The 23133-nt window shown below is 38.5% G+C and overlaps 4 protein-coding genes and 1 long non-coding RNA gene across 6 annotated transcripts; all 5 read left to right on the top strand.

Annotated features, from left to right (window-relative positions):
• The first annotated feature begins 990 nt into the window (after nucleotides 1–990).
• LOC103437728 (E3 ubiquitin-protein ligase SIS3-like) lies at nucleotides 991–7633 on the top strand. 2 transcript variants are annotated; one of them, XM_017333041.3, is made up of 11 exons: nucleotides 991–4162; nucleotides 4234–4406; nucleotides 4508–4546; nucleotides 4633–4699; nucleotides 4787–4860; nucleotides 4966–5104; nucleotides 5198–5290; nucleotides 5386–5451; nucleotides 5792–5911; nucleotides 6438–6551; nucleotides 7053–7633. In XM_017333041.3, the coding sequence occupies exons 2-11, from the start codon at nucleotides 4378–4380 to the stop codon at nucleotides 7461–7463; spliced, it is 1152 nt and encodes a 383-aa protein (XP_017188530.1). In that variant the 5' UTR covers nucleotides 991–4162; nucleotides 4234–4377; the 3' UTR covers nucleotides 7464–7633. The 2 variants fall into 2 exon arrangements, with proteins under 2 accessions (XP_017188530.1, XP_008374446.1); XM_008376224.4 differs by lacking the exon at nucleotides 991–4162 and having other exon boundaries at nucleotides 4165–4406.
• On the top strand, nucleotides 1237–2482 carry LOC139196930 (uncharacterized). The gene is made up of 3 exons (XM_070823291.1): nucleotides 1237–1340; nucleotides 1701–1946; nucleotides 2392–2482. The coding sequence occupies exons 1-3, from the start codon at nucleotides 1237–1239 to the stop codon at nucleotides 2480–2482; spliced, it is 441 nt and encodes a 146-aa protein (XP_070679392.1).
• A 1559-nt stretch (nucleotides 7634–9192) lies between the features above and the next one.
• LOC103437727 (protein EXECUTER 2, chloroplastic) lies at nucleotides 9193–15230 on the top strand. Its single transcript, XM_070823814.1, has 11 exons — nucleotides 9193–9683; nucleotides 10563–10679; nucleotides 10950–11015; nucleotides 11846–11952; nucleotides 12023–12104; nucleotides 12329–13027; nucleotides 13542–13668; nucleotides 13748–13914; nucleotides 13997–14071; nucleotides 14557–14649; nucleotides 14784–15230. The coding sequence occupies exons 1-11, from the start codon at nucleotides 9336–9338 to the stop codon at nucleotides 14883–14885; spliced, it is 1983 nt and encodes a 660-aa protein (XP_070679915.1). The 5' UTR covers nucleotides 9193–9335; the 3' UTR covers nucleotides 14886–15230.
• Nucleotides 9912–10407, top strand: LOC139197125 (uncharacterized). Its single transcript, XR_011582252.1, has 2 exons — nucleotides 9912–9986; nucleotides 10244–10407. It is a non-coding gene; the product is annotated as an uncharacterized lncRNA (long non-coding RNA).
• Nucleotides 15231–16683: 1453 nt separating the features above from the next.
• LOC103420320 (CASP-like protein 4A3) lies at nucleotides 16684–18764 on the top strand. The gene is made up of 3 exons (XM_008358378.4): nucleotides 16684–17468; nucleotides 17704–17839; nucleotides 18294–18764. The coding sequence occupies exons 1-3, from the start codon at nucleotides 16849–16851 to the stop codon at nucleotides 18486–18488; spliced, it is 951 nt and encodes a 316-aa protein (XP_008356600.1). The 5' UTR covers nucleotides 16684–16848; the 3' UTR covers nucleotides 18489–18764.
• Nucleotides 18765–23133: the final 4369 nt, after the last annotated feature.

The raw sequence follows: 23133 nt of genomic DNA, 5'->3' as shown, positions 1-23133 counted from the left end.
TAAAAGATTCTAAATCTAAACAAGTGAAAATAGATGTCACAGATTAACATGACACGAACCTTTAGATTAATGGGTCCAAACGTTATCAATAAGACTTGATAAACCTGACTTATGCACCAAAGAGTTCATGCAATTTCGTATCGTGTTAACGACTTATGTACAATATCGCATAGATTTACATGTTCGAGGGAGACAAAGGCAGTAGTGGGCTGAGCTGGAGACTTGAATGTTTAGGACCTGTATTTTCTGGGCTTGGTGCTGACAAAATATTGGGCTTGGATGTAAACTACATGTCGTTCCAGATCCAATTGGTCGCGTATATCGGCTTGGATTTGGTTGGAGGAAGTGAAAACTGTCAGAGAAATAGAGCAAAGGGTGAAAATTTTCATTGTGAACAGAAAATATGAAGTACATCACGTGTTTATATAAATAGTAAAAAAAATTATTTTTTAAATTATTAACATTTTAACACACATATCTTACTATTTATATAATAACAAATGATACCGTTTGTTTCCGATCATACTGCAAAATTTATCCGAGTTAAGTTTGTTAATGTTGGAAGCTAACCAGCTCCTGGAGTCGGGGAGTCGAAGGCAGCAAGATACTCCCGAGCAAAAGGATGTCATCTGCATCGAAGAAGAAGAAAGAAAATGAAGGGCTCTAGTCTCCAACGGCTAGTTTTGTTTTTTAAATGTTTGTGTAAGTGTGTGAGTGACAAGTGTACACTCCAGATTAAATCACTTAACCCCAAATGAAGGGTTAGGATGTAATCTGGAGTAGTAAGGCTTAATGGTTGTTAAAGCCTCTTGTCAATCACCTTTTTAGATAAGTATGGGTGATGGAAATGCACCATACTCTTGTGTAATGTTCACACTACTTATTCAATCAAGTCTGCTGCATTATTGCACAGCAGAAATCAATCTCCAATTTTTCCTTTTTTGTTTTTCAATTCTCTACTATCCTCCCAAGAAACCGATTCAAACACTCAATCAAAAACACAAAACAAACAAATTCTATCAGTTAAGGCTCACTCCGGTCCGCCCCCAATATACCCGCCAAAAATGCTAGCAACAGCTTCCTCCCTTAACCCCCGCCCTACTCCTACTCCTCAAAATCCATCGTCAACAACTCAAAACCCATCAAATCATTCCACCCATCGGCCGCTGCAGCCTCCTAGCCGCCCTCACCGTATCCATCGCCGCAACCCCTTTTGCACACAATTTTCTCAGCCCCATGTCAGCACAAGAAGCAGCCTTTGCTCGCGGCCTCTTCCAGATGCCCCCAGTTCGGCTCACCAACCAGCAATTCAACAACCCATTTTTTGTACTTGAATTGCTGTTTGGTTTCTGAGAAAATTCAAAAAGTTGGTGGAAAACAAGTACTGTGTGTTGTATTGCTATTTGTTTCTATAAAGCTGAAAACTTTGACCCCATTTTTAGCCTTACTAGTGATACATCATACATGATGCTAAGGGTAGTGATTTTCATGCTTCCGTTTTCTTTTTTTGCACTCGTTCATTTGTTTCTCTTTTTATTTATTAAATAATTAAGGCTTGAAAATAAAGAGAAAGCGCATGAGAAGCAATAGGGTGTGCGAAAAACATATCCCGTGATGCTAATATATAGCCATGGTACTATTGAGTTATTTATTCGTTGATTGCTTTTTACTCTTGTTTTTTGTGTTTATCAAACCGGAAGGTATTTTCTGGTGAGGGCATGGGAGTTTGAGTATGAGAGCATAGGAGTAATCAACAAGAACCTGGTTGCAAAAACTTCTGTCGATAACGGGTTGTCGCAGAAGGGGAAGAAGCAGGCAGTGAGGTCGGCTTTCGATTTGAATGAAATGGGGGCTTGTGGCAAGAACTGTTGGATATGGCCTTCTATCACTCAGAGAGCTTACCCGGCTGCAGAGATCATCGCAGCCGTTAATGGGGTCAGTCGAAGGTGTACAAGTTAGTATTAATAACTGCGAAATCTAGTGCTTCATGTGGCAGTACTAATTTACTTGGAACACTGCATAAAACTGCTTTTTGGCAACCAAAAGTGCTTATGAACATGTTTGGTAGAATAAAACAAAGGGCTTTGTGAGGTTCTACTTCATAAAACACTTGGGATTTTTAATAAAGTTTTCGACCAGTTGTTAATTCTAGTAAAAGCGCTTATGCCAGTTGCATTGTTCCTTCTCTTATTGAGCTATCATGATGAGGCCTTCCCAATCAAAACTCATTCTCTCTAAGCATTTTAACCCGAATTAGGACCATGATTGTCGAAATTTCGAAGCCAATTCAGAATCATACAGCCATTTTCAAAACCTGTTGATTAAGTATACCTTCATAAATCTGTCCAAAGATGTTAGCTTGCTGCAATCATCATGTCCTTTTGTATGCAGTTATATCGTCCCAGAGTATAGCTTTCTCGACGCCTGTGGATTGGAAGCTGTTTCAGAAGTAAACATTTCCAATTTACAACCATATCTTTAAGTCATCAGGATTTTTTTTCTTTTCAACCGAGTAGCAAAGTATGATCATTTCTTCTGCTAGTTCACATCAGGTATATGCATCAGATACTCTTTCTCCAAACGAGAGCGTCTCAGACGTGTTCGTTCGGGTGATACAACTCATATCCATACTCAAAACTTAGTACTCTGAAGACACTGTGATCATTGTCTCACCACACTCGGACAATTTGACAGTCCTGCAAGCTGGTATAATTGGACTCGACTTGTGCAGGTAATCCGAAACTCTTTACTTTAACGCGATTATCGTGTCGAAGGAAGCATTTTAAGTGGTAATTCTTTTGAGTTTCAGGCACAGGGTGTAAGAATATTTTAATATTCTAAAATGGTCCATATGACACGGTTCATATGATATGTAGGGTTTAACGGATATTATTATTTGTAAATAATCCTATTGGTCAAATTATGAGAAATGTTTCCTATTAAATTACTGTGATAGGTGGTAATTGATTATGGGCTTTAAATGGAAACGGGTCCTCTCTCTGCCTCACTTATATATATTGCATATACCCATCTAATATACACTTGATAGGAAAAACACGATTAGGGTTTTCACGTGCAAATAGAGGCAAGAGAGAGAACACCTATTTCATCCGCCGCTAACAGAATCCGTTTGGAATCTCATAGCGTTCGTTATGATGGATCAAGATACATTTGGTTGTTTAATGTATTTCCGCATTTTATTTGTATGTAAAAATCATGAAGTTCGATGATCTTGGCTTAATTGTTTTAAGATTTACACAGGGGAAGGGGACTTTCTTTTGCACCAGAAGTCAGATTGGTTGATACCAATAGTGTACCTACTTACAAGCAACCTGCATCAGCTGTATATAAATGCCTAAGGCCACCAAATTGTAACTAACGTAATCATCTTTCCAAACACAAGATACTGAAATGTGCTATTTTCTCCAATACGGGATAAATCTTGCACGATAGTTGCAGAATGTGAGTCGTCGGTCGGTGGACTGATCATTCAAGATTTGCCCCCACATTGGAGTAGTTTTTAAGGAAAATTACGAAAAGTTAAAAAAAAACTTCTCTTTTAACGAAAAGTCTTTTTTAAAGGTATAGTGAATAGTGTCAGTTAAAGGTAAAAATATAATTTTTCGTTAAAAGTAAACAGTACCGAGAATGTTTTGTTAAAAGTAAAATGAATAGTATCATGTTTGATTTTTTAGTGTAAAACTGTGGTTTTTCATTAAAGTGAACAGTACCGTGAGCTTTTCGTTAAAACTCTATTTTTTTACTCAATGTTATGCTATGTTATGTTCAAAGACAACAAATCTTTAATAAAATAAGGATGAACATGGCAACAACTGGAAAACAATAGGGTTAATTCAATTTAATGGCCTGACTTTTACCACGTTTGAAAGAAACTTGTATCTCATTTGGTATTCACCTCTGCACAGTAACATTCGAAGTCAAGGGTCTGACTCTGATCCTCCTCTCCTTAATTTATTTATTTATTTTTTTAAATCGCGCATAGCGTCCGTGTTAAAAAAAAATACATTTTGCAAAAAGATTAAAAAAAATAAATATAAATTAAAATTAACAAAAAGTAAAAGGCAGTAAACTCACGCCCGTCATAACGCCGTCAAGTAATTGGGAAGAAGAGAGAGAGATTACCAGTCAGCAAAAGTTCACAGTAAGTCCTCGTCAGTCTCTCACTCTCTCTCTCTCTCTCTCTCTCTCATCAGTCTCTTTCTTGTTCGCCAGCTTTGTTCTCTCCGGAATCTCCCTCCTCCCAATCTCTGCGTACGAAGGATTGCAAGAATTTATCTCTTCAAATGAGCATCGTCGGGTCTTGGAATTCGCTGTCGCCTTCTGCCTAAGGTTCTTCTGCACAGCTCGCCGTCCGCCATGGCCATCCGAGGCGTCGATTTCAAGTGGTAAGTCATCTTTCTTTCTTTTCTTTCAATCAGCCGCTCGATTTCTGTGTGTGGATTTTAGGGATTTTGATGTCGAATTTTCCACGATTTTGCATTTGCAGGTACGATGGGTTCTTCTTGTCGATGCTCGCGACGAGCGTGTATCCTTGAATTTCTTGTAAATTAGGGTTTTTATTTTCTGGCTGAAATCCCAATTATTCGTTTTCTTTAACGGGTTTGGTGACAGAGTGATTGTTGGAATTAATTGGAAGCGGTACCATACTTGTGCGTACCCGTTGCATATATGGATCGTGGTAGGTTTATAGATATTTATATATATTCTCTGAATTCCAAGCAATTTTGATATGGGATTATTTGAAATATGTTTGCTTTAATCTCAGGTTGATTACACTACTGTGTTTGTTTTTCGGATGTTGATGTTTGTGGATAATGGGCTTGCCTCTGGAATGGGTTTGTAAGGCCATTTCTTTAGTCTTTCTCTGCTACATAGTTTATTCAATTTGTAGTTTGAATGGTTCATAAACCCTTTGTGTTTCCCTTCGAATTGTTGTGGTTTTAGGGATTTTGGGTGGCAGCAAAGATATGCTCGTTTCTGCGGAAGAGTAGTGGTCCTTTCGATTCTTTCTCTGCTGCTTTATCCATTTCTTTGGACTTGGACAGTGCTTGGTACACTGTGGTTTCACAAATCGAAGGACTGTGTAAGTTATATTTCTTAGTTCATTGGCAGAAGAGTGGTGTTTTAAAGTTTAAACAATCTTAGTGGCGATGCTAATGCATTTTAATGCTTGCAGTTGCCTGAAAGTGGTCAGAAGTGGGGTTTTCTCATTTGGTTACTTTTTAGCTACTGTGCACTACTTTGCATTGCTTGCATGTCAATTGGGAAGGTTAGTGGCGCTTTGTCCATTTTCTAGATTCAACCAGGACATTTTATTTCGAAGTTTGATGTTCTTATCCTAATTTCCAAACCCCTTTTTTTCAGTGGTTGACACGAAGGGAGGCACACTTACTGCGAGCTCAGCAAGGGATTCCTGTGTCAGAATATGGGGTAAACACTGAAACGTCATTTTTTGTTTTCCCATTATGAAAGTGTCCTTTATTGTAATATTTATGAATGTATATTAACTTATAGTAGTACAAACATAATTTTATTGCTGTGGTCGTACACTCTTAAGCCTCTCATTGGTGACCCGTAGTGTTTTTATTCCTCATATTAGCTCATGCCAGTATTTCTATTGTACCAGATAGACAATATATGATAATGCTGTTTTGACTATGTCACACGCCCACTTTCTGTTGATTGCCGATTAAGTGTTCAAAGTTCTTTTATTCTGTGTTGATCCAGTTCTTCCTATCATTCATAGTAATGATTTCTCCTCATTGTTAAGGTTTTGGTTGATATGATTCGGGTGCCAGATTGGGCATTTGAAGCTGCCGGTCAAGAAACAAGAGGGATGGGCCAAGATGCTGCTGCATTCCAACCTGGACTTTACTTGACTCAAGCACAGGTAACCTCCACCCCAAAATTCTCCTGTTGAGGAAGCTGCTTGCCCTTAGATTCGCACATTTGTTCAGTTTTGTGTCTAATTGTTATCTCACTCTTTTTACAACATATTATGTATAATAATAATAAAATTCTATGCAGATGTTTGAAATCATGATAGTAGTTACTCAAGCTATTTAAGCTGTATCATTTTGGATGAATTCTATGCTTAAACTAGCATTGGCAAAAGCAATGCTTAGAAAATAGAGATAACGGATTCTACTGGGTGTTGCGGACACATATGCCTGCGTGTATGTGAACTCATTACTCTGTCTCAGACTCTATCAAGCATGCTTGAACTTTAGAGGCCTAGTATGAAAGTGTATTAATTGCTGTGCTTAACTGGTAATAAGGGGATATACTAAAAAGAAATATTAACCTCTTCAATGACAGTTCCTTTTTCCTTGTGAATTATTTGTTGTTTATCAATTCACTATTGATATTTTAATTGTTGAGTTCTGATGGTTGACGTTCTTGTGTGGGTGTTACAGAGAGAAGCAGTTGAAGCACTCATTCAGGAGCTTCCCAAGTTCAGACTGAAGGCTGTTCCAACTGATTGCAGTGAATGTCCGATCTGCTTGGAAGAGTTTCATGTAGGCAACGAGGTAAATTTTCTATGAATATCTATCCTACTGTAAGAGGTCGCACTTGGTGCGATGGCAAGTGCTTTCGCCCATGAGCGGTAGGTCTCGGGTTCGAGACTTGGGAGCAGCCTCTCCATAAATGGGGGTAAGGCTAGCCGACATTCACCTCTCCCAGACCCTGCGTAAAGCGGGAGCCTTGTGCACTGGGTACGACCTTTATCTATCCTACTGTAAACACCGCATCGATCTTAATTATTCCATGTCTCTCGGGTAGAAGTCAAATCTTATGTTTCACTACCAAATTGTTTATATAAGAATTGGATCAATGGACCCCTTCCGTTGCTATCTGTAAAATGTTGAGAGAATTTTAAGAAAATAGGAATCAAGTGCATAGCTTATCATTAAGCAATGCAGACTACCTCTCCCAATTTCACAAACAGATTGCCCGTACATATTTTACCTTCTGATAGTGGCTCAGTTATTGCAAAGTTCAACAACAGATTCTTTCTGGAAGTTCTGCAGGTTCGCGGCCTGCCTTGCGCTCACAATTTCCATGTAGAATGCATCGATGAGTGGCTTCGACTGAATGTGAAATGTCCCAGATGCCGTTGCTCAGTCTTCCCAAATCTCGACCTCAGTGCTATATCCAATCTCCGTCCTGACTCTGAGCGTTCATCTCTCAGTGTGTTGACAACCAACCGGTATGTGAGAACCCAACCTGATAGTCAGAGGCATTTGTTGAGGTTGCAGGGAGCATTCTGCCCAGTCCGTACAGAAAATGCAGGTGCAGGCAATGAGGCAGACGCTGCTTTGGAAACTGCTGAGGAAGGGGGTATTGCTCATTCATCTACTCGAGATCTTTCAAGCCCGAGGGCGGGACCTTCCATTGAACATATCATCGTGGTCGAGTCCGCCTCCCGGCAACAACAATAGACTCTTTTCCTGGTTTACATTACCCAAAATCTAACTCAATTTTCTAACCCACATGCTGAGGGAAGGTTGCTTACTAGAAGTCTAAAGCTTTTTGCCATGGTTTCTGCTTGTAACGATGGATATACATATTCATGGATATGAGAACTGGGTGTGATCGGTTAACCAATGCAGATCCGATTGTCTCATGAAATGTTTTCCTCATCCTGAGGACTTACATGAAACGAGGACGCTAAGTTGCAGGGTGTCCAAAACCAATCATGCTATCCTAATGTCAGAAAGTTCAAACACGACGCATGATAAATTTACGACACTGCCACCTTAGCATTCTCCACTTCATGCAAATATTTTCCTTCTCGTCTGAAAGATCGATTAATATGAAGTGGGGTCCTTGATCCCCGGTCAGCATATTCAGGATTTTCTTAACCAAGAGCTAGCTTAGGTCCTTGATCCCCAGGCCAACAGGAACCTCTCCGAATCCTTTTGGTGAGGATTTTAGAAATCTGTGAATCGTATTCATTCATTGTACATCGTGCGGTTAATTTTTATCAAGTATTGTTTATGTTTATTTTTAAATAAAAATATTTAAAATGATTTATGACCGCACGATGAACGGACACGATTCACGGATTTTCGAGATTCTTACAAAGAGGATCCGACGAGAATCCGGATCCGTCCCCCGGGCAGGTCTTAAGCCAAGTGGCAATGCACGTGGCATATTTACAGCCTTTATCGAAAGCGTGTAAGCCTAATTTTGTAGTCCACTCATCCAATTTTGCCAAACTATCATGCTGTATTTTTCTTCCTTGCAGCTTGTGACACATGGCAACCAGCGGAGAGAAGTGGTGGATCAAACACTCATCCATGAGCTGCGTATTTGGTTGAAAGAGGGATATAGTCTTATCACGTATAAAACATCGCTATTACCCGTGTTTAACTTATCTAATAACAGCCTTACAAATGAGACATTTTTTAATATTTCGAAAACGCGGATCGGTACAAGCGGTTGAATATTTTTAAGTATTCAACTACAGGAATTATGACATTAAATGTATCAAATTGTATATTTCGCACATTAAAAATCTCTCCTTACAAACCACTTACACTTTAGTTAGGGTTACATGCTCGTCCTTGTACACTTAAGTTTGAATTTTCTAACAAAAGTGACAAGTTTATAAATCACCCTCACTTTGTACGTAAAACGAAAGAGTCGCTATTGATATTGTTTGGCTCCTTACTGTTTATCAACAATTACACAAATAACACATATACGTAAATAACTTATTAAAATTATACAAATGCACGCACATCAAATTGCGGGTAGTGTTTACGCGTGTCAAGTACCTACCAGAAAGGAATTGAAGTTGAATTGAAAGTGGGAAAATCAAATGCCACCAAATCTAAACGAAAATTTGATCCAGTTAGTAAGAATAATATAGTATTGGTTCTTAAAGGATGAGCATGAGGTCCTAATTAAAAAAAGTGAAAACGATCTTTTTGATTCATTTTTTTTTTTTGAGAAACGATCTTTACAGAGTAATTCAGAATACGAACAATTCTAATCACAAATACAAATCTTTATGATTTAAATACGAAGAATTTTAAGTAAGAATTCATGATCGCTCTTATCAGTTAAGCATGGTTGGATTAGTAATTTGATAATGTAAGAAAAAAAGTGGACCCATAAATCTAGTGGGCCAGGTTTACTTGCAATTGTAACAGTCAACTGGGCGATTCTATCCATATCTCTTCCAGTCTTAATTTTCGTCTCCAATTGCTCCAATATAAACACAGAAAACTCAGAAGATATTGATTTCTCAAATTCCCCACAAAATCCAACACACAGAGAATTGCGGGGAGGAGAGAGAGAGAGAGATGGCGGTGGCCAATGGATGGGGCGTGGGACAAGCAATCCCACTGCCCCAATTCGGACCCAATTGCTGCTCCGGCTTCTTGCCCAACACCAAGTCCAAATTCAACACTTCGAATAAAAATCTGAGCGTTGTTCTCAATTGGGGCTGCTCTGTTCAGGCCAAGCTTTCATCTTCTTCGTCTTCGAGTAGTAGCAGGAGTCGGAAGAGCTCGAATTTGTGCTGCAGGTGCAGTGAGAGCGACAGTTACGGTGAGGACTGTGCCGGGTCGTCGTTGGAATGGGATTGGAATCGGTGGAGCCGCCATTTCTCCGAGGTCGAACAGGCCGAGAGCTTCGCCTCTGTTCTCAAGGTATGTGGGTTTTCTGTTTTTTTTTTGTTTTTTTGTTTTTTGCCCAGTTGCTGAATTGTATCGAATTTTCAATTGTTGTGTAGTTGATTCAGTAAGAGAGCGTTAGTTTTTGGAAAATGATATGATTTGTACAAAGCACTTTTGCTCATAAGTGCTTTTGGTTATATAGCTTCACTTATTTGGATGGTTGCTTCTGAATTTAATTGGAATTCTGTTGGTTTTCAATGTAGAGTTCCCAGTTGCTGAAGTATTACTTATGTTTAGTACTCTATTAGTTGAAATGCAAAGTTCATAAATCCAAAAGTAAGCTGAATTTACTTGAAGTTCGTAGCTTTTGATGGTTATATATCATTGATCAAGCTCATCAATTTTTCTTTACTTTGAGCTTTATAATTGTTTAAATCCATGTGCCTTTTGCTACCATTTCTCATGGTTTTACAGAACATAATTCGCCCTTTCGGAACCTTTTCTAAGACAGCTGTGAAACGTAAAACAAATTTTGGAACTTGGTTCTTGAGAATTTTGAGATTTACTTTGCGTTGTTTGAATTGCATGAGAAGTTTGGGAAGATGTGGAGAGTTTGTTACCCTGTTCTCCGGCAGATTAGCAAGTTTCACGGAATTCGTAAAGTTGCTAAATTTTCAAATGGCGGTGAACATTGATGTTACAAAAGTTGCTCCATCCGCCTTTTCTTACTTTCACCTGAACCATGTACCAGTGCAAAGATTGATATTTTTTCTGTGGCCTCGGTTGCTTAGGGCCGTTCTCCGTGGGTAGAGCTTGTTGCACGTATAAAAAATAAAGCTCAACTGAACTTAACCAAAAATAAAGAATTACAAGTGCTTTTGATTATTTTTAATAACTTGCTGCTATGTGCAGTTTCAACTTGAAGATGCAATTGAGAAGGAAGATTTCGAGGAAGCTGCAAAACTGAAAATGTCTATTTCAGAAGCTACATCAAAGGACACTGTTGCTGAGATCATGTCTCAATTGAAGGTTAGTTGAGCATTTATACTATTATAATTGTGTACTTAAAAGGTCGTACCCAGTGCACAAGGCTCCCGCTTTACGCAGGGTCTGGGAGAGGTGAATGTCGGCTAGCCTTACCCCCATTTATGGAGAGGCTGCTTCCAAGTCTCGAACCCGAGACCTACCGCTCATGGGCGAAGGCACTTGCCATCGCACCAAGTGCGACCTCTATATTATAATTGTGTACTTGCTCGCATCAAAATTTGTTTCTTTACCTGGTCTGTTGTATGTTTGCAGAATGCGATTGAGGAAGAGCGTTACCATGATGCTTCGAGATTGTGTAGATACACAGGAAGTGGACTGGTAAGCTTCCCACGTGCTACTGGCTTATATATTCAGATTCTTCCAATTTTGAACAACACGTCTTGTCAGTTCAGTTATCTTTCTTGGCTGGAACAGGCAGCTTTTACTACTACAAGTAGATTTCGTTCGAAAATTAGATATATTATGGTTTCCTTTGTACATAAATTTTAATGGCAGTCATGGCAGTTTTTGTCTGCCTCCAAAGTGTCGAGGGGAGGAAATGATTACATTCATCATATATTAGACCTTTGTGTCTGTACCATCACCTACATGCCACTGCCTTCCCTGTTTTGTCCTACACATAATAAATCCTTGTGCTTTTCTCTGCAAAAGTTGAAACATTCCATTTCCATTTGGTCCACACAAATATAGACTTTTGTGTCTGTTGAGATTATTTGGACTGCAGTGACATTGAGTTCTTTTATGTTTATTATTTATGACATGAATGTCACTCTTATATATTGTGTTTAATTAGCCTTTTCAATACATTTACTGTAATATAATGGATTAGCATGTGATTAAGATGGTTTCTGAAGCTGATGTAATTCTAATGCTCGTCTCCTGCTTGGTTGAGTCAGGTTCATACGAAGCTATTTTTATCATTTCTGATTTATGGATCATTAATTATATGAGTCCTTGATTGTAAAATGGATAACTTGATAGATTATATTGCCTATGGTTCATGAAACACGAGTCAGAAAAGTGCCTAGTTTTCCATTTCCTGGCATCCTTAAGATGTTATTATGAATTTGATTGTTAGGCCTGATTAATTAAGCCTGCTTTGTGTTGGATTTTCGCTGTGTCCTCAATGATTCTGTCTGTATCTACAGGTAGGTTGGTGGGTTGGCTACCCAAAAGATTCAGATGATCCTTTTGGAAGACTAATACGAATAACTCCTGGCGTGGGCAGATTCGTTGGGAGGAGTTACAGTCCAAGGTAAGATCTTTTAGGTTTTGAATTATTTTTTATCTACTGGGGAAAATTACTGATTTGTTATTTGTTGCAGACAGTTGGTTGCTTCATCACCAGGAAGTCCCCTATTTGAAATTTTTGTGGTAAAAAATGCTGATGGGACATACGTTATGCAGGTGAGTACAGATGCGGTTAGTAGATAATAATAATAATATTTCATCTGATATATGTGCTTGCCGTTTAAATTTTGTAAGTGTTGAAGATTGCCTTGTGGACCAGATCTTTCAATTGAACTATCTTTCACATGTCTAATGCAGTTCGTGTGAAATTCTCTCTCTCTCTCTCTCTCTCTCTCTCTCTCTCTCTCTCTCTGGTCTTCTGATATCATATCTGTTAGCAGGTAGTGTACTTACACCAACCCAAAGGCAGTTCAACAAACTCCAGTGTCACACCGTCCAAACCTGAAAAAGGCTCATCCACTTCCGAACTTGAGAATGCAACCCTAGTAGATGTTCAGAAAAATGAAGGTAAGGCCGAGAGCAGCGAGGAAAAGGGCCTTAATATTGAGGGAGCAACGGAGGAGGGAATAAAAAGTGTGTTAAATTTTCTTAAGAAAAAAATTCCTGGACTGAAAGTTAAAGTCATGGATGTTGATATTGCTAAGGAAGTGATAGAGGATGACAATTCTGCGAACCAATTGATGCAAGAAAATAGTGTCTCGTCAGATTCTGATGAGAATTCTGAAGATGAAGTGGATAATTTGGATGAAAAACAGCCTGATGAGGTCACTCTAGGAGAAGGTAGCGATACTATAGAAGATGAAAAGGATTTGGATATGAAACTTTTTATTGGTGGGGTTGTACATAATAATGAGGATGCTTCTAGCAAGGATGAGTATGTGCGTCGGCCTGCTGAAATCAAAGATGTGGAGAAAGATTCTTTTGTGCTGCATATTCCAGGGAGAAGCCTAGATCATGACACTAGAGAAAGTAAAGCATCTAAGTTCAAAGTGGCAGCTCTAGCACCTAAAAGTGCCGCTGAGCTCATGCCTTCTGAGGTTGCCAAGGCATTTTTTAATTCTGACAAGCTCTCTTCAAAGGTCAGTTGAACTTCTATGACCAATGTAAAATAAGATGTGGAATTTACACAGTAAAAACCTATCTCTTTCAATTGGTATAAAGTAATTAGGTTCATGAATAGAATCATTTGAGTTGGATACTTTTGTTGTACATGGTAGACTCATGGCATATGAGGCTTTTAGCATCAGGAATTTCCAAGGACTACCCTTGCTTGATGTCTACCTCTTTCCTTTTTCTATCGTTTTACTTTTATAGATGTAGTAATTCTAGGAAGCTTGCATCATGGCCAGAGTTTGGCTCAGCTATAAATTATGTGGGCAATGCCAAAGGTTTGGGTTTATATTTTAATTCACATAACTGGTGGAAGGTTTTGCAGTTTTAGATCTATATTCTAGAACAGACTGATACTAACCAGTTACGATTGAATTGAAAAATCTATCAAAATCCTCATTACTTCTGGGCACAATATTATTTTTTTCTTGACAGTGATGTGAATTGCTCATAGTTCGTAGTTTTCCGTTAAATTATAAACAGATGACAAGGAATATGCGTGAAATAGTCAAGTTTGCCGTTAGTCAAGCTCAGAAGCGGAATAGATTATCTGAGTATACAAATTTTAGTCGGCTCAACACCTCAAGAGGAGATCTGGATCCATTTGAAGGTCGGTTTTCTTATCCTCCACTTTTTACTTTTTACTTAGAAAAGGGACAATCTTCTGAGGAATTCTGTTTGAAGTGTAGGCCTGTATGTTGGTGCATTTGGCCCTTATGGCAATGAGGTAGTGCAACTCAGGCGTAAGTACGGACACTGGAATAGTTCAGAAGGCAAAGACTCTTCAGATGTGGAGTTCTTCGAATATGTTGAAGCAGTTAAGCTAACTGGGGACCTGAATGTTCCTGCTGGCCAGGTTTATAGCTTTCTAAATTTCGTGATAGTTATGCTACTACATGCTCAGTGATGCTGTACTAAACCAATTTTTGCATATCCAGGTGACATTTCGTGCTAAAATTGGGAGAGGGAACCGCCAGTCTAACCGTGGATTGTATCCAGATGAGTTAGGAGTGGTAATAATACTGACGTTTCTCTTTGTATGTGCATGTGTTGGTTGGTTGTTGTTATTATTTTTTCCTCTCTTTCTAGAGATCCAAGACCAAAAACTCAAGGAAGCATGTTTTGCTTAGTACCATGGAAACTAGGAGATCAACACATGCCTAACAGTTTTAGAAAACCCTTTCTGCTCGTTTTGCATAAAGCATCAAGAAATTTTTTGCTGTTCTTAATAAAAAATATTCACTGGCGTGTACAATTGTTAATACCCTTTTTCCTACCAGGGGTCTTTCTAAAGTACCCGTGCCTCATGTTTCGTGAAGTAACATGATGATTTCTCCTGATATCATTTCAACCCACACAAGGAACTGTGTGAAGGAAAAGTTGCATATACTCTTTTTTGGCATCATAATCATAACGGATTGAATTAAAGAATGTCTTTCAGGCTGCATCGAAATAAAACTCTGGATATATGCTACTGATTAGGTGTTCATTTATCCAGGTAGCAAGTTACAAAGGACAAGGAAGAATAGCAGAATTTGGGTTCCGGAATCCACAGTGGGTTGAAGGAGAACTTCTCCAACTCAGTAACAAGGTGAAGAGACCGGTTCAGTATACCTACTAGCTTTACTTTATACAATCTGATTAGCCAGAAAACTCTCAAAGAACCGGCCTCGTATTTTCCAACGTTTTCCTTCTTTTGCTTGATGTTTGCAACTTCGTGTGCAGGGCATTGGACCATACATCAAAAGTGCAGATCTTGGTTTTCTTTACATCGTCCCCGAGCAAAGTTTCCTTGTACTGTTCAACCGCCTGAAACTACCAGAATGAACCGATGATTCCTAATCTTTTCGAGTTCTTACAACTTCGATATGGCAGACAGATGTCAGAGAAGAGTTCTTCAAGTGTACCGTATCTGAGCAAAGAAGTTAGCGCCGCCTACTTCAAGTACGCACTCTGGAGTTATTAGTTTCTAGTTTCCTCCCATATTCAACTTCCATCTGCTACCCCCATGTAACTCCATGAGCTTTATATCATTTTTGCTGACCAAATATATATATACACGACCGGTACTGTAACTACGATGATGCTCCAGGTCGTGAACATTTCCGGATACTGCCCGGTTTCTCTGTGTCGACTGTTAATATTTTATCGTACAAACATGGTTTCTTATCATGACTGGTTGGTGGATTAGACGATGGTAACTCATCAAAACTTGATGGAGAAATATCTTGTGGTTGCTTAAAGGGAGAAAAAGCAAACTTCTTGGTGCTTTCTTTTTGGTTAATTTAAACCTTAAAGCCAACGTGATCAATAAACATGATAGATACACAGACTGAAGTGATTAAAGGAGATGCTTTTCTTGGTCGTTTTGCGCATAATATTTCTTCGAAATAGTGATTTGCCTAACTATTGACCATGATCTTTGTCTGACGATTTGAATCACCGTGATTAACATAACACGTCAGGCTGTCTTGTAAGAGAGTATAATCAAATATTTTTTGTACAACTGTGTTTTATTATTGAATTGTTTTCACAATTTTACACGGAGCAGAGGTGAATGTACATCGGGATCAAGGTGATCCCATGACCACCTGGAGTATAGGAAATGATCTTCCGAGGACCATATAAATGTTTGACGGTTTCCTTTTGTGCTTACCAAGTGTTTGATGTAATATTTGCTATGCATATTCTAACGAGTACGTCAACATCACTCGACAAATTTTCTAAATCTCACTTATCAAATTGCTTCGGTATATGTCAATATATGTTGACATATGCGCAACATAATTTGGCTGACGACAACAAACCCACCAAGTGTTTTACGAAATTCCTTAGTGAGCGAACTGAAATTTTCCAAATTGAAATTTTTTTTTGAGCCGTTCACGCTCTGTTTCTCTCTGAAAATCTTGTACTTTTAACACTAAAATTTCCCAGAATCCTAAATTCCCGAGGAGGAATCTTAGATGGAAGCAAGATGGAAAAGTTGGGGAAGGAATTTATGGCTTTAGTATAGGTGATGAAAGATAGCCCGCTTGTGAATTAAAGAAAACTTTACATAAAGAAAGCTTTTCCACTTAAAAGCTACCTTGCTTGGATTTTCCACCATTTTATTTGTTTTTCTTGCTTGTTACCTTACCATGCACGTCTTCCTCTTCAGCCTCTTAAAGCTCTTGCCTTTTTCTTTTTCTTTTTCTTCCACCACTCTTAGCACTTAGCTTTTAGCTATCATTTTGATCTATTTTTTGTTACAAATATAAATCAACACGATAATCATACACTTACGAAAATATCATGTTTGTTTTGAAACTTATGAAAATTTTCAAAAATTATATTTGAGTGAGGACTAACTGATGCACGTTTCAAAACTTAAAATTACATTATTATGTAAGTTAAATGGGTAAATAACATTATATAAACATGAAACGTTTCAGTAGATAATACTCCGGTTTAGTAATACGTTGGTAATTTTTACAACTTAAGTAATATAGAAGGACATGCTCACCGCACTGGCCGACTGAGTTAACTCATGTATGTTGATTAACTCGTCATTTGCTAACTTTGTGTAAACGAGGCAGGTAACGACGTCGTATGATTCAATCAGCTTCTCACTTTAGTTAGTTGTAAAGCGGGAAGGAAAGCTTTCCACGTGGGCCAATTCCTCACAGCGCGAAAACATCAACTCAAAGACTCCGGAATCCGACCCCCATCACTTCTCTTCTCACTTTCTCAGTTCCCAAACACTCTTTTTTCCCACTCGATAAATCTCCCGAGAAAATTTTATGCGCGCCAAATGGAATCCCAACCCCAACCCCAATCCCAAAAACCCAACCACCACCACCACCAGAAATCCAATCCCAACATGAAGAAGTCCTGGTCTTTGAACTCCGACGACTCACCCCTCCGATTCCACTCCCCGATCCGATCCGACGGCTTCGACCCGACCGACAGCCCGCCTTACCAGTCCCCCGAGAACTCGCCGGAGAAGCCGGTCGACAACTCCAAGGCGATCATGCCCGTCGACAAGTTCAACCAGTACCCGCCGCCCCGGCATCAGAAGCGGCCGGAGAACGCCAAGGCGCTGTCGCCGGTGGTGGTGTACAACCGGTCGGTGAAGGAGGAGGTGGCGCCGTCCGTGTCGAAGGTTGGGCCGACCGGCGTAGTCAACGGTGTTGGAGGCGGGGAGGAAGGCGGAGTCAACGGTGTTGGCGGCGGAGGTGGAGGCGGTGGGAGATCCAAGGGGGTGACGAATTCGATTCTGAGACGGTCGAAGAGGGGGGAGATGATGAACACGGCGGCGCTGGGGTTTAGGGTGAGTGAGTTGGTTTTGTGCTTGATTTCGTTCTCGGTTATGGCGGCGGACAAGACTCAGGGATGGAGCGGCGACTCCTTCGACCGCTACAAGGAATACAGGTTTCTCCTCCCCCTGAGTTTCAATTTAATTTCCATTTTAATTTTATTAATCTCGATTATCTGATTAAGTTAAATTAGCAACAACACTATCCCACTAAGTGGGGTTGCCTCGACTGTATGAATCTTAGAACGTCACTGCGCTCAATTTGCATGACTGTGAATTGGGTTCTTGAATTTTTGTTTACTTTTCGAGATAATGTATTGATGAATTGAAGATTATGTGCTGACTTTGCAGGTATTGCTTAGCTGTGAATGTAATTGGATTTGCATATGCTGCCTTTCAAACCTACAATCTATCCTACCATCTAGTCACCGGGAAGTTCGTGATCAGCCACCGTCTTCGTTGCAACTTTGATTTTTTCATGGATCAGGCAAGCTCCTCATCCCGCCCATCTGTCTTCATCGCTGTTTAACATTTATATTGCTAAATGTATTGCCTTATATGTCAGTACTTAGTGGAGTATGATAACTTTTCTTCAGGGAAAAGTGTGCTTGTATAGTTTTGATTCGGAAGGTAATGAGCATCTGTTAGTGACTTGAAAACTTATCTGAGTTGGTCATGACCTAACGTCTGTTGTTTCCGAAATAGGCTTCTCTTTTTGAATTATGCTTCAGACCGAAGCGATGCCATTTTAAGATTTAGGGTGTAACCGTGTAAGCATTAGGGATGAAACGTGGATCGTTGATTTGTTGTTGCGTTTGTAGTTAGTCCTTTGTTTTAAGTTGACTACTGTTCCGTTAAACTGCCTCAACTCGAGGGAAGCTGAGGATTTGTGTACTGATAAGTAATGCATTGTGCTTTTGTGGTGTTGGTTCACTTTGCAGGTGCTGGCATACCTTCTCATTTCTGCATCATCATCTGCAGCCACTCGGGTGGATGACTGGCAATCGAATTGGGGGAAAGATGAGTTCACGGAGATGGCCACTGCTTCGGTTAGCATGGCTTTCCTGGCTTTTGTTGCCTTTGCGCTTAGCTCCCTCATATCTGGTTACAACCTCTGTACCCACGACTCTGCGTAATGTATCCTATAACCGGCCGCCCGTCGACTCGGTTTTCGATTTCTCGTGTTGGCGAGAATGTTGTTTTTACAGAATGTGAATGAAAGTTCTTTTTTTTTCGACGTTTGTACAGCTTCAAACAGCATGTTTTCCCCAGAGCAGTTATGCCGTCACTGTGTTCCGGCTTTAATGTTGTTAGTATAGCAATTTATGTGTAATTATATACTTAATCATAATAACGGTGAAATCTTGAGTTCTTAATATCTTAAGGCAATAATGCACGGCTATATGTTTCAACTTTTTCATGTGATAATGTATGATTGGTTTTGAGATACGACCATAGGGGCGGCTCTTGTTGTAAGGAAGTTCTCAATGAGATTACAAGCTCCTTCACTATAGGAAAACATTCCTTCAGTATCTACAAGTTAGTTCTATGCATATGCGTAAGATAAATGGCGAAGTCAGAATTTAGTTTAGGAGTCCAAATGTCTCAATATGAAATGCTATCCTAATCTTACAAAAATTACTCTGCCCTGTAGTTTGCAATCGGTTACCATGTTTGGATTTGTTATGGTGTCATTCTCATCATCATCTTCCCTAAACCTAAACATTAAGCTTCTCTAACTCTCCTCCTCTCTCCCTACTCCTCAAAGTTCACAAGCAATGGATTGTTTGAACTCTATAGAAACCACCAATCTCAAATCAAACCCGATAAAAGAAATCAAACTAAAACGTCGGATTGGGACTCTTAAGCCTATAGAAAAACCTTGAAAAGATAAGCATAACACTAAATTTTTATGCATGAAAAAAAAATACCAGGTTGGGCCGGGGAACATCGTGGTCCCTCTGCGTAAGACTTTCAGGTTAATCACGCTTTATTATGTAAAAAAGTTAAAAACTAACCTTGCGTAATTTGCTTGAGATATTGTTGCTTACATGCATATAAATACTTTGATGGTCCGACAAATATACAAAAACAGTTCATTAGAAACATAATGAAATCTTTCTGCACATTTCTCCTTTTGTTGGTGTTGGACAGACATAGACACATGGTCCTACAATAAGCAAAAGATTTAGCAGCAAGTAGTTGGGCTTTCAAAATGTTGAGAAATCAAAACTGACCCCCCCCCCCCTTAACGGCCCATTATCCGATTAAGATTTAGGGATTGTGATCTCATTGTCAAAATGATATGTTTGTCAGATTAGATGTTAGATTAGTGAGCTGATAGAGTTTGATGTGATGCAAGACCTCTCCACCACTGTCGTAGAGAGCCACTTGCATGGGTCAACTATTCATGGTTAGAGGTGAATTGAAAGCTAAGTAGTGGTAATTCCAAGGATCTCCTAGAAAAAAAAAATAGAGATGTCTCCTACATTACCCATAATATGTGGAAGTATCGACATAATTTTATAGAGCCATTAGTCTGAATCTACATAAAGAACATAAGCCAGATGTAGGAACAGGAAGACCTAGGACGAACTCTCCATGGACTCTCAAAACGGAAATTAAAGTTAAACTGTGAGATGACAGAAAATCTATAAAGAATTCCACTTTTGAAAGAATTCCCGTAACATTTCTCATATAATTATATCATACGACAGAATTCCTAAGTTGCAGCAAAAGATTGAGATAATTGTGTAACGCAAACATCAAGCGTGTTAGGTTTAGTTATCAACAATGGTGAAGTCTCAGCATCAAACTACTTGCAACAAAACATCACAACATTTGTAGTAGGCATCGATTTAGACACATCATGTCTTATAACCATCGTTATACGTCTCATCTCTGCTTTTCACATGCTAATCCAAGCTTATCCAAACCCCAAGAAATATATAAACTAGAGCCACTAACTTCAATCTTCATCAAAGAGTACCATGACCCAAAAACATAATGATGTCATCAGTGACGGAATCAGAAACTCGACATTATGAGATTTTTCATCATGACCATGAAGGAAACAAAAATCGATTACTAATTTTTTGTCTTTTCCAGCATTTAGTCATTTATGAAAGATTACGTGGCCAAATTAGCAAATTAATGGAAGAAATAAAAAAAAGGTGTTATTAAGTGACTTCATTGTTGCTTCGTCAGTGATTCTATGCACGTGTTTATATAATTACAAACAAGGAAACGTAATTCTTTTCTATAACTCGACATGTATGAAATAGTCGGACTATTAGATAAACATAATTATTAATTTAATTGACAGTCTGAGAACATATATCAACCGCTCATAAGAAGAAACAAAATGTCTTAACGTGAAATGAGAGTTGAAGAAGTTCTCCACGTGATGTCCTCCATCAGCCATCTTCATGCAATGCACAAAATACAACTAGGCGACAAACGTTCCCTCTCACCCCCGTCTTCCTCAGTTCACATTCACTTGTCCTCTCTCGTACTACACTAATCACTACCGTCCATGCACGCACGACGAATCTCAGCCCTCCGATTCATAAATATCCCACGAATAAATCCAAATCCCATGCAAACCCTAGCTAGCTATAATATATAGGTTTGATAATTTTTTGCACAATCCGTTAATCTAACACAGATCGATGCGAAAATAATAGGTTTCGAATCGATCTGTTAACGAGTCATGTCGTTTTTGAGTCACACATTACGAACCCGATGAGTTATCGTTTGTCTAATTCGATATTAGGCATACCAATTTCTTGCATGATCCGTTAAACCGATACAAAACGACACGACCTGTTAACGAATCGGGTTGTTATCACATCACCTGTTAATAACCCATTAAGATAACGAGTTAGACACAACATGAGCTGTAAAGAAAACGGATATGACACGAAAAAACACGACCTGTTAATTAATTGGATTGTTATCACGTCACATGTTAAGAACTCGTCAAGATAACGGATTAGACACGATACGACCTGTAAAGATAACAGATATGACATAAAAACGACAAAGTTTGTCGTGCCTAATAATATCATCATATACAATTGCCAAAATAATTACGTCCGTATATATAAGGCTCACTCTCAAAGCAATATGCATATACTTTACTTTACACCTCACTAAACCTTTGTCATTAGCGATAATTGATATTCTATTTAATCATTCCTTTAAGTAATCTAATCTGATTAGCCACTTGCTTTAATAAAAAAATAAAAAATAAAAATAAAAAAAAATAAAAATCTGATTAGCCACGAACCATAATTTGTACTGCCGTGGTGTTTTCACAATGTTTCCAAGGTACACTTGCATGTGCAGCACCCTTGTTTCGTCCTGCTTCGTTTTGGTAATTGCAGCCTCCCTAGGATGATAATAATAATTGGATAATCATTTTCACGTTCTCGTTTTCTTCTTTCTACTCATCTTCTTGTTTTCATTTATTGATTCTCTATTTACTTATTCAATTCAATAACTAATGAAAATGAGAGAAATGCTAAGGGAATTCTATTAAAATGATACTTTTTATGGACTTTTTAACACCTCATGTTTTGACACACTGTTTATATTTAATGTTGACAAGAAATTAACGTTAAACTATAAGATGACAGAGAGTTTATAGAAAGTTCTATTTTAAGAGAGTCCTCTTAGCATTTCTCTAAAAATGAAATATTGTAGATGGAGAAATAAGGATAATGATTTTCAATCTCCAAATTTACCATTTTGCATTCCTTCCCTCAATTTTGTGTTTTCGTTATTGATACAATGATGGAAAAAGAAAAGAAATTGGCGAGAAAGAATATATAGTGCTTTTTACTCTAAGTTTATCGATCATTTTGCATTCCATCTTTTGATTTTTCTTTAATTTTATTCAATTTTAAAGCTATAGAAAAACAAATACCGTAAAACCACAAAATAAGTAAAAAAAGTGAAGAAAGTTGAATTTCCATCATAAAACCAATTAACAATATGGAGAGTAACTCAACTGACTTATAAATCCATGCAAGATTCCTCCTCTCTCAATGTAGAATTTATACTTAACAAAAAGATTATTTCTACAAGAAAAAGGGAGTACGAAAGTCGCTACTTTGATAAATAATGCAAGCTTTTGTTAAGCAATATGCAGAAAGAGAACAGAGAGGTTGCAGAGGAAGAAGAAGAAGAAGGAAACAGAGAGAGAGAGAGAGAGAGAGAGAGAATTGCACTTGTATTTTCTTAATTAATTGAATGCTTACAAGGTATAGTTGCTATATAGATGAGGTACTAAGCTAACTGCTTTAACCAACTCAATCCCTTACCAACAGTTGAATATCAGAGTGCGCAACGAACAAGACTAACAAAATAATAAAAATATTATTAAAAGAACGAGAATGCCAAAACGGCTACAAAACCCTAAGAGACTACATTGTGAATGACTTACTCTAATGAATAACAAAGCACCCTATTTATAATAAACTAACTCTAATCTCTAACAAAACATAATTCTAACGAGCTAAGTCCATAAAACCAAACATTAAAATAAACCAAAATACTAATATTTTCCAACAGCCCCCGTAAAACTCATGGCGGTACACGACATGAGTTTGCCAACAAGCATATGTGGATGCAAGCCTCCAAATTCCGATGCCGATGCCAATACCAATGCCGATGCTAATACCAACTAACAATCTGAACATGAACGACAACGGAAATGAGCAAACAGATACCAACCTGAAGCAGATCAAATCCCGAATGACCAAACCTGCTCTAATA

The sequence above is a fragment of the Malus domestica genome, chromosome 06 (genome assembly GCF_042453785.1).
Source record: "Malus domestica chromosome 06, GDT2T_hap1".
NCBI classification, from domain to species: Eukaryota; Viridiplantae; Streptophyta; class Magnoliopsida; order Rosales; family Rosaceae; genus Malus; species Malus domestica.
This window is presented reverse-complemented; position numbering and strand designations above follow the sequence as displayed.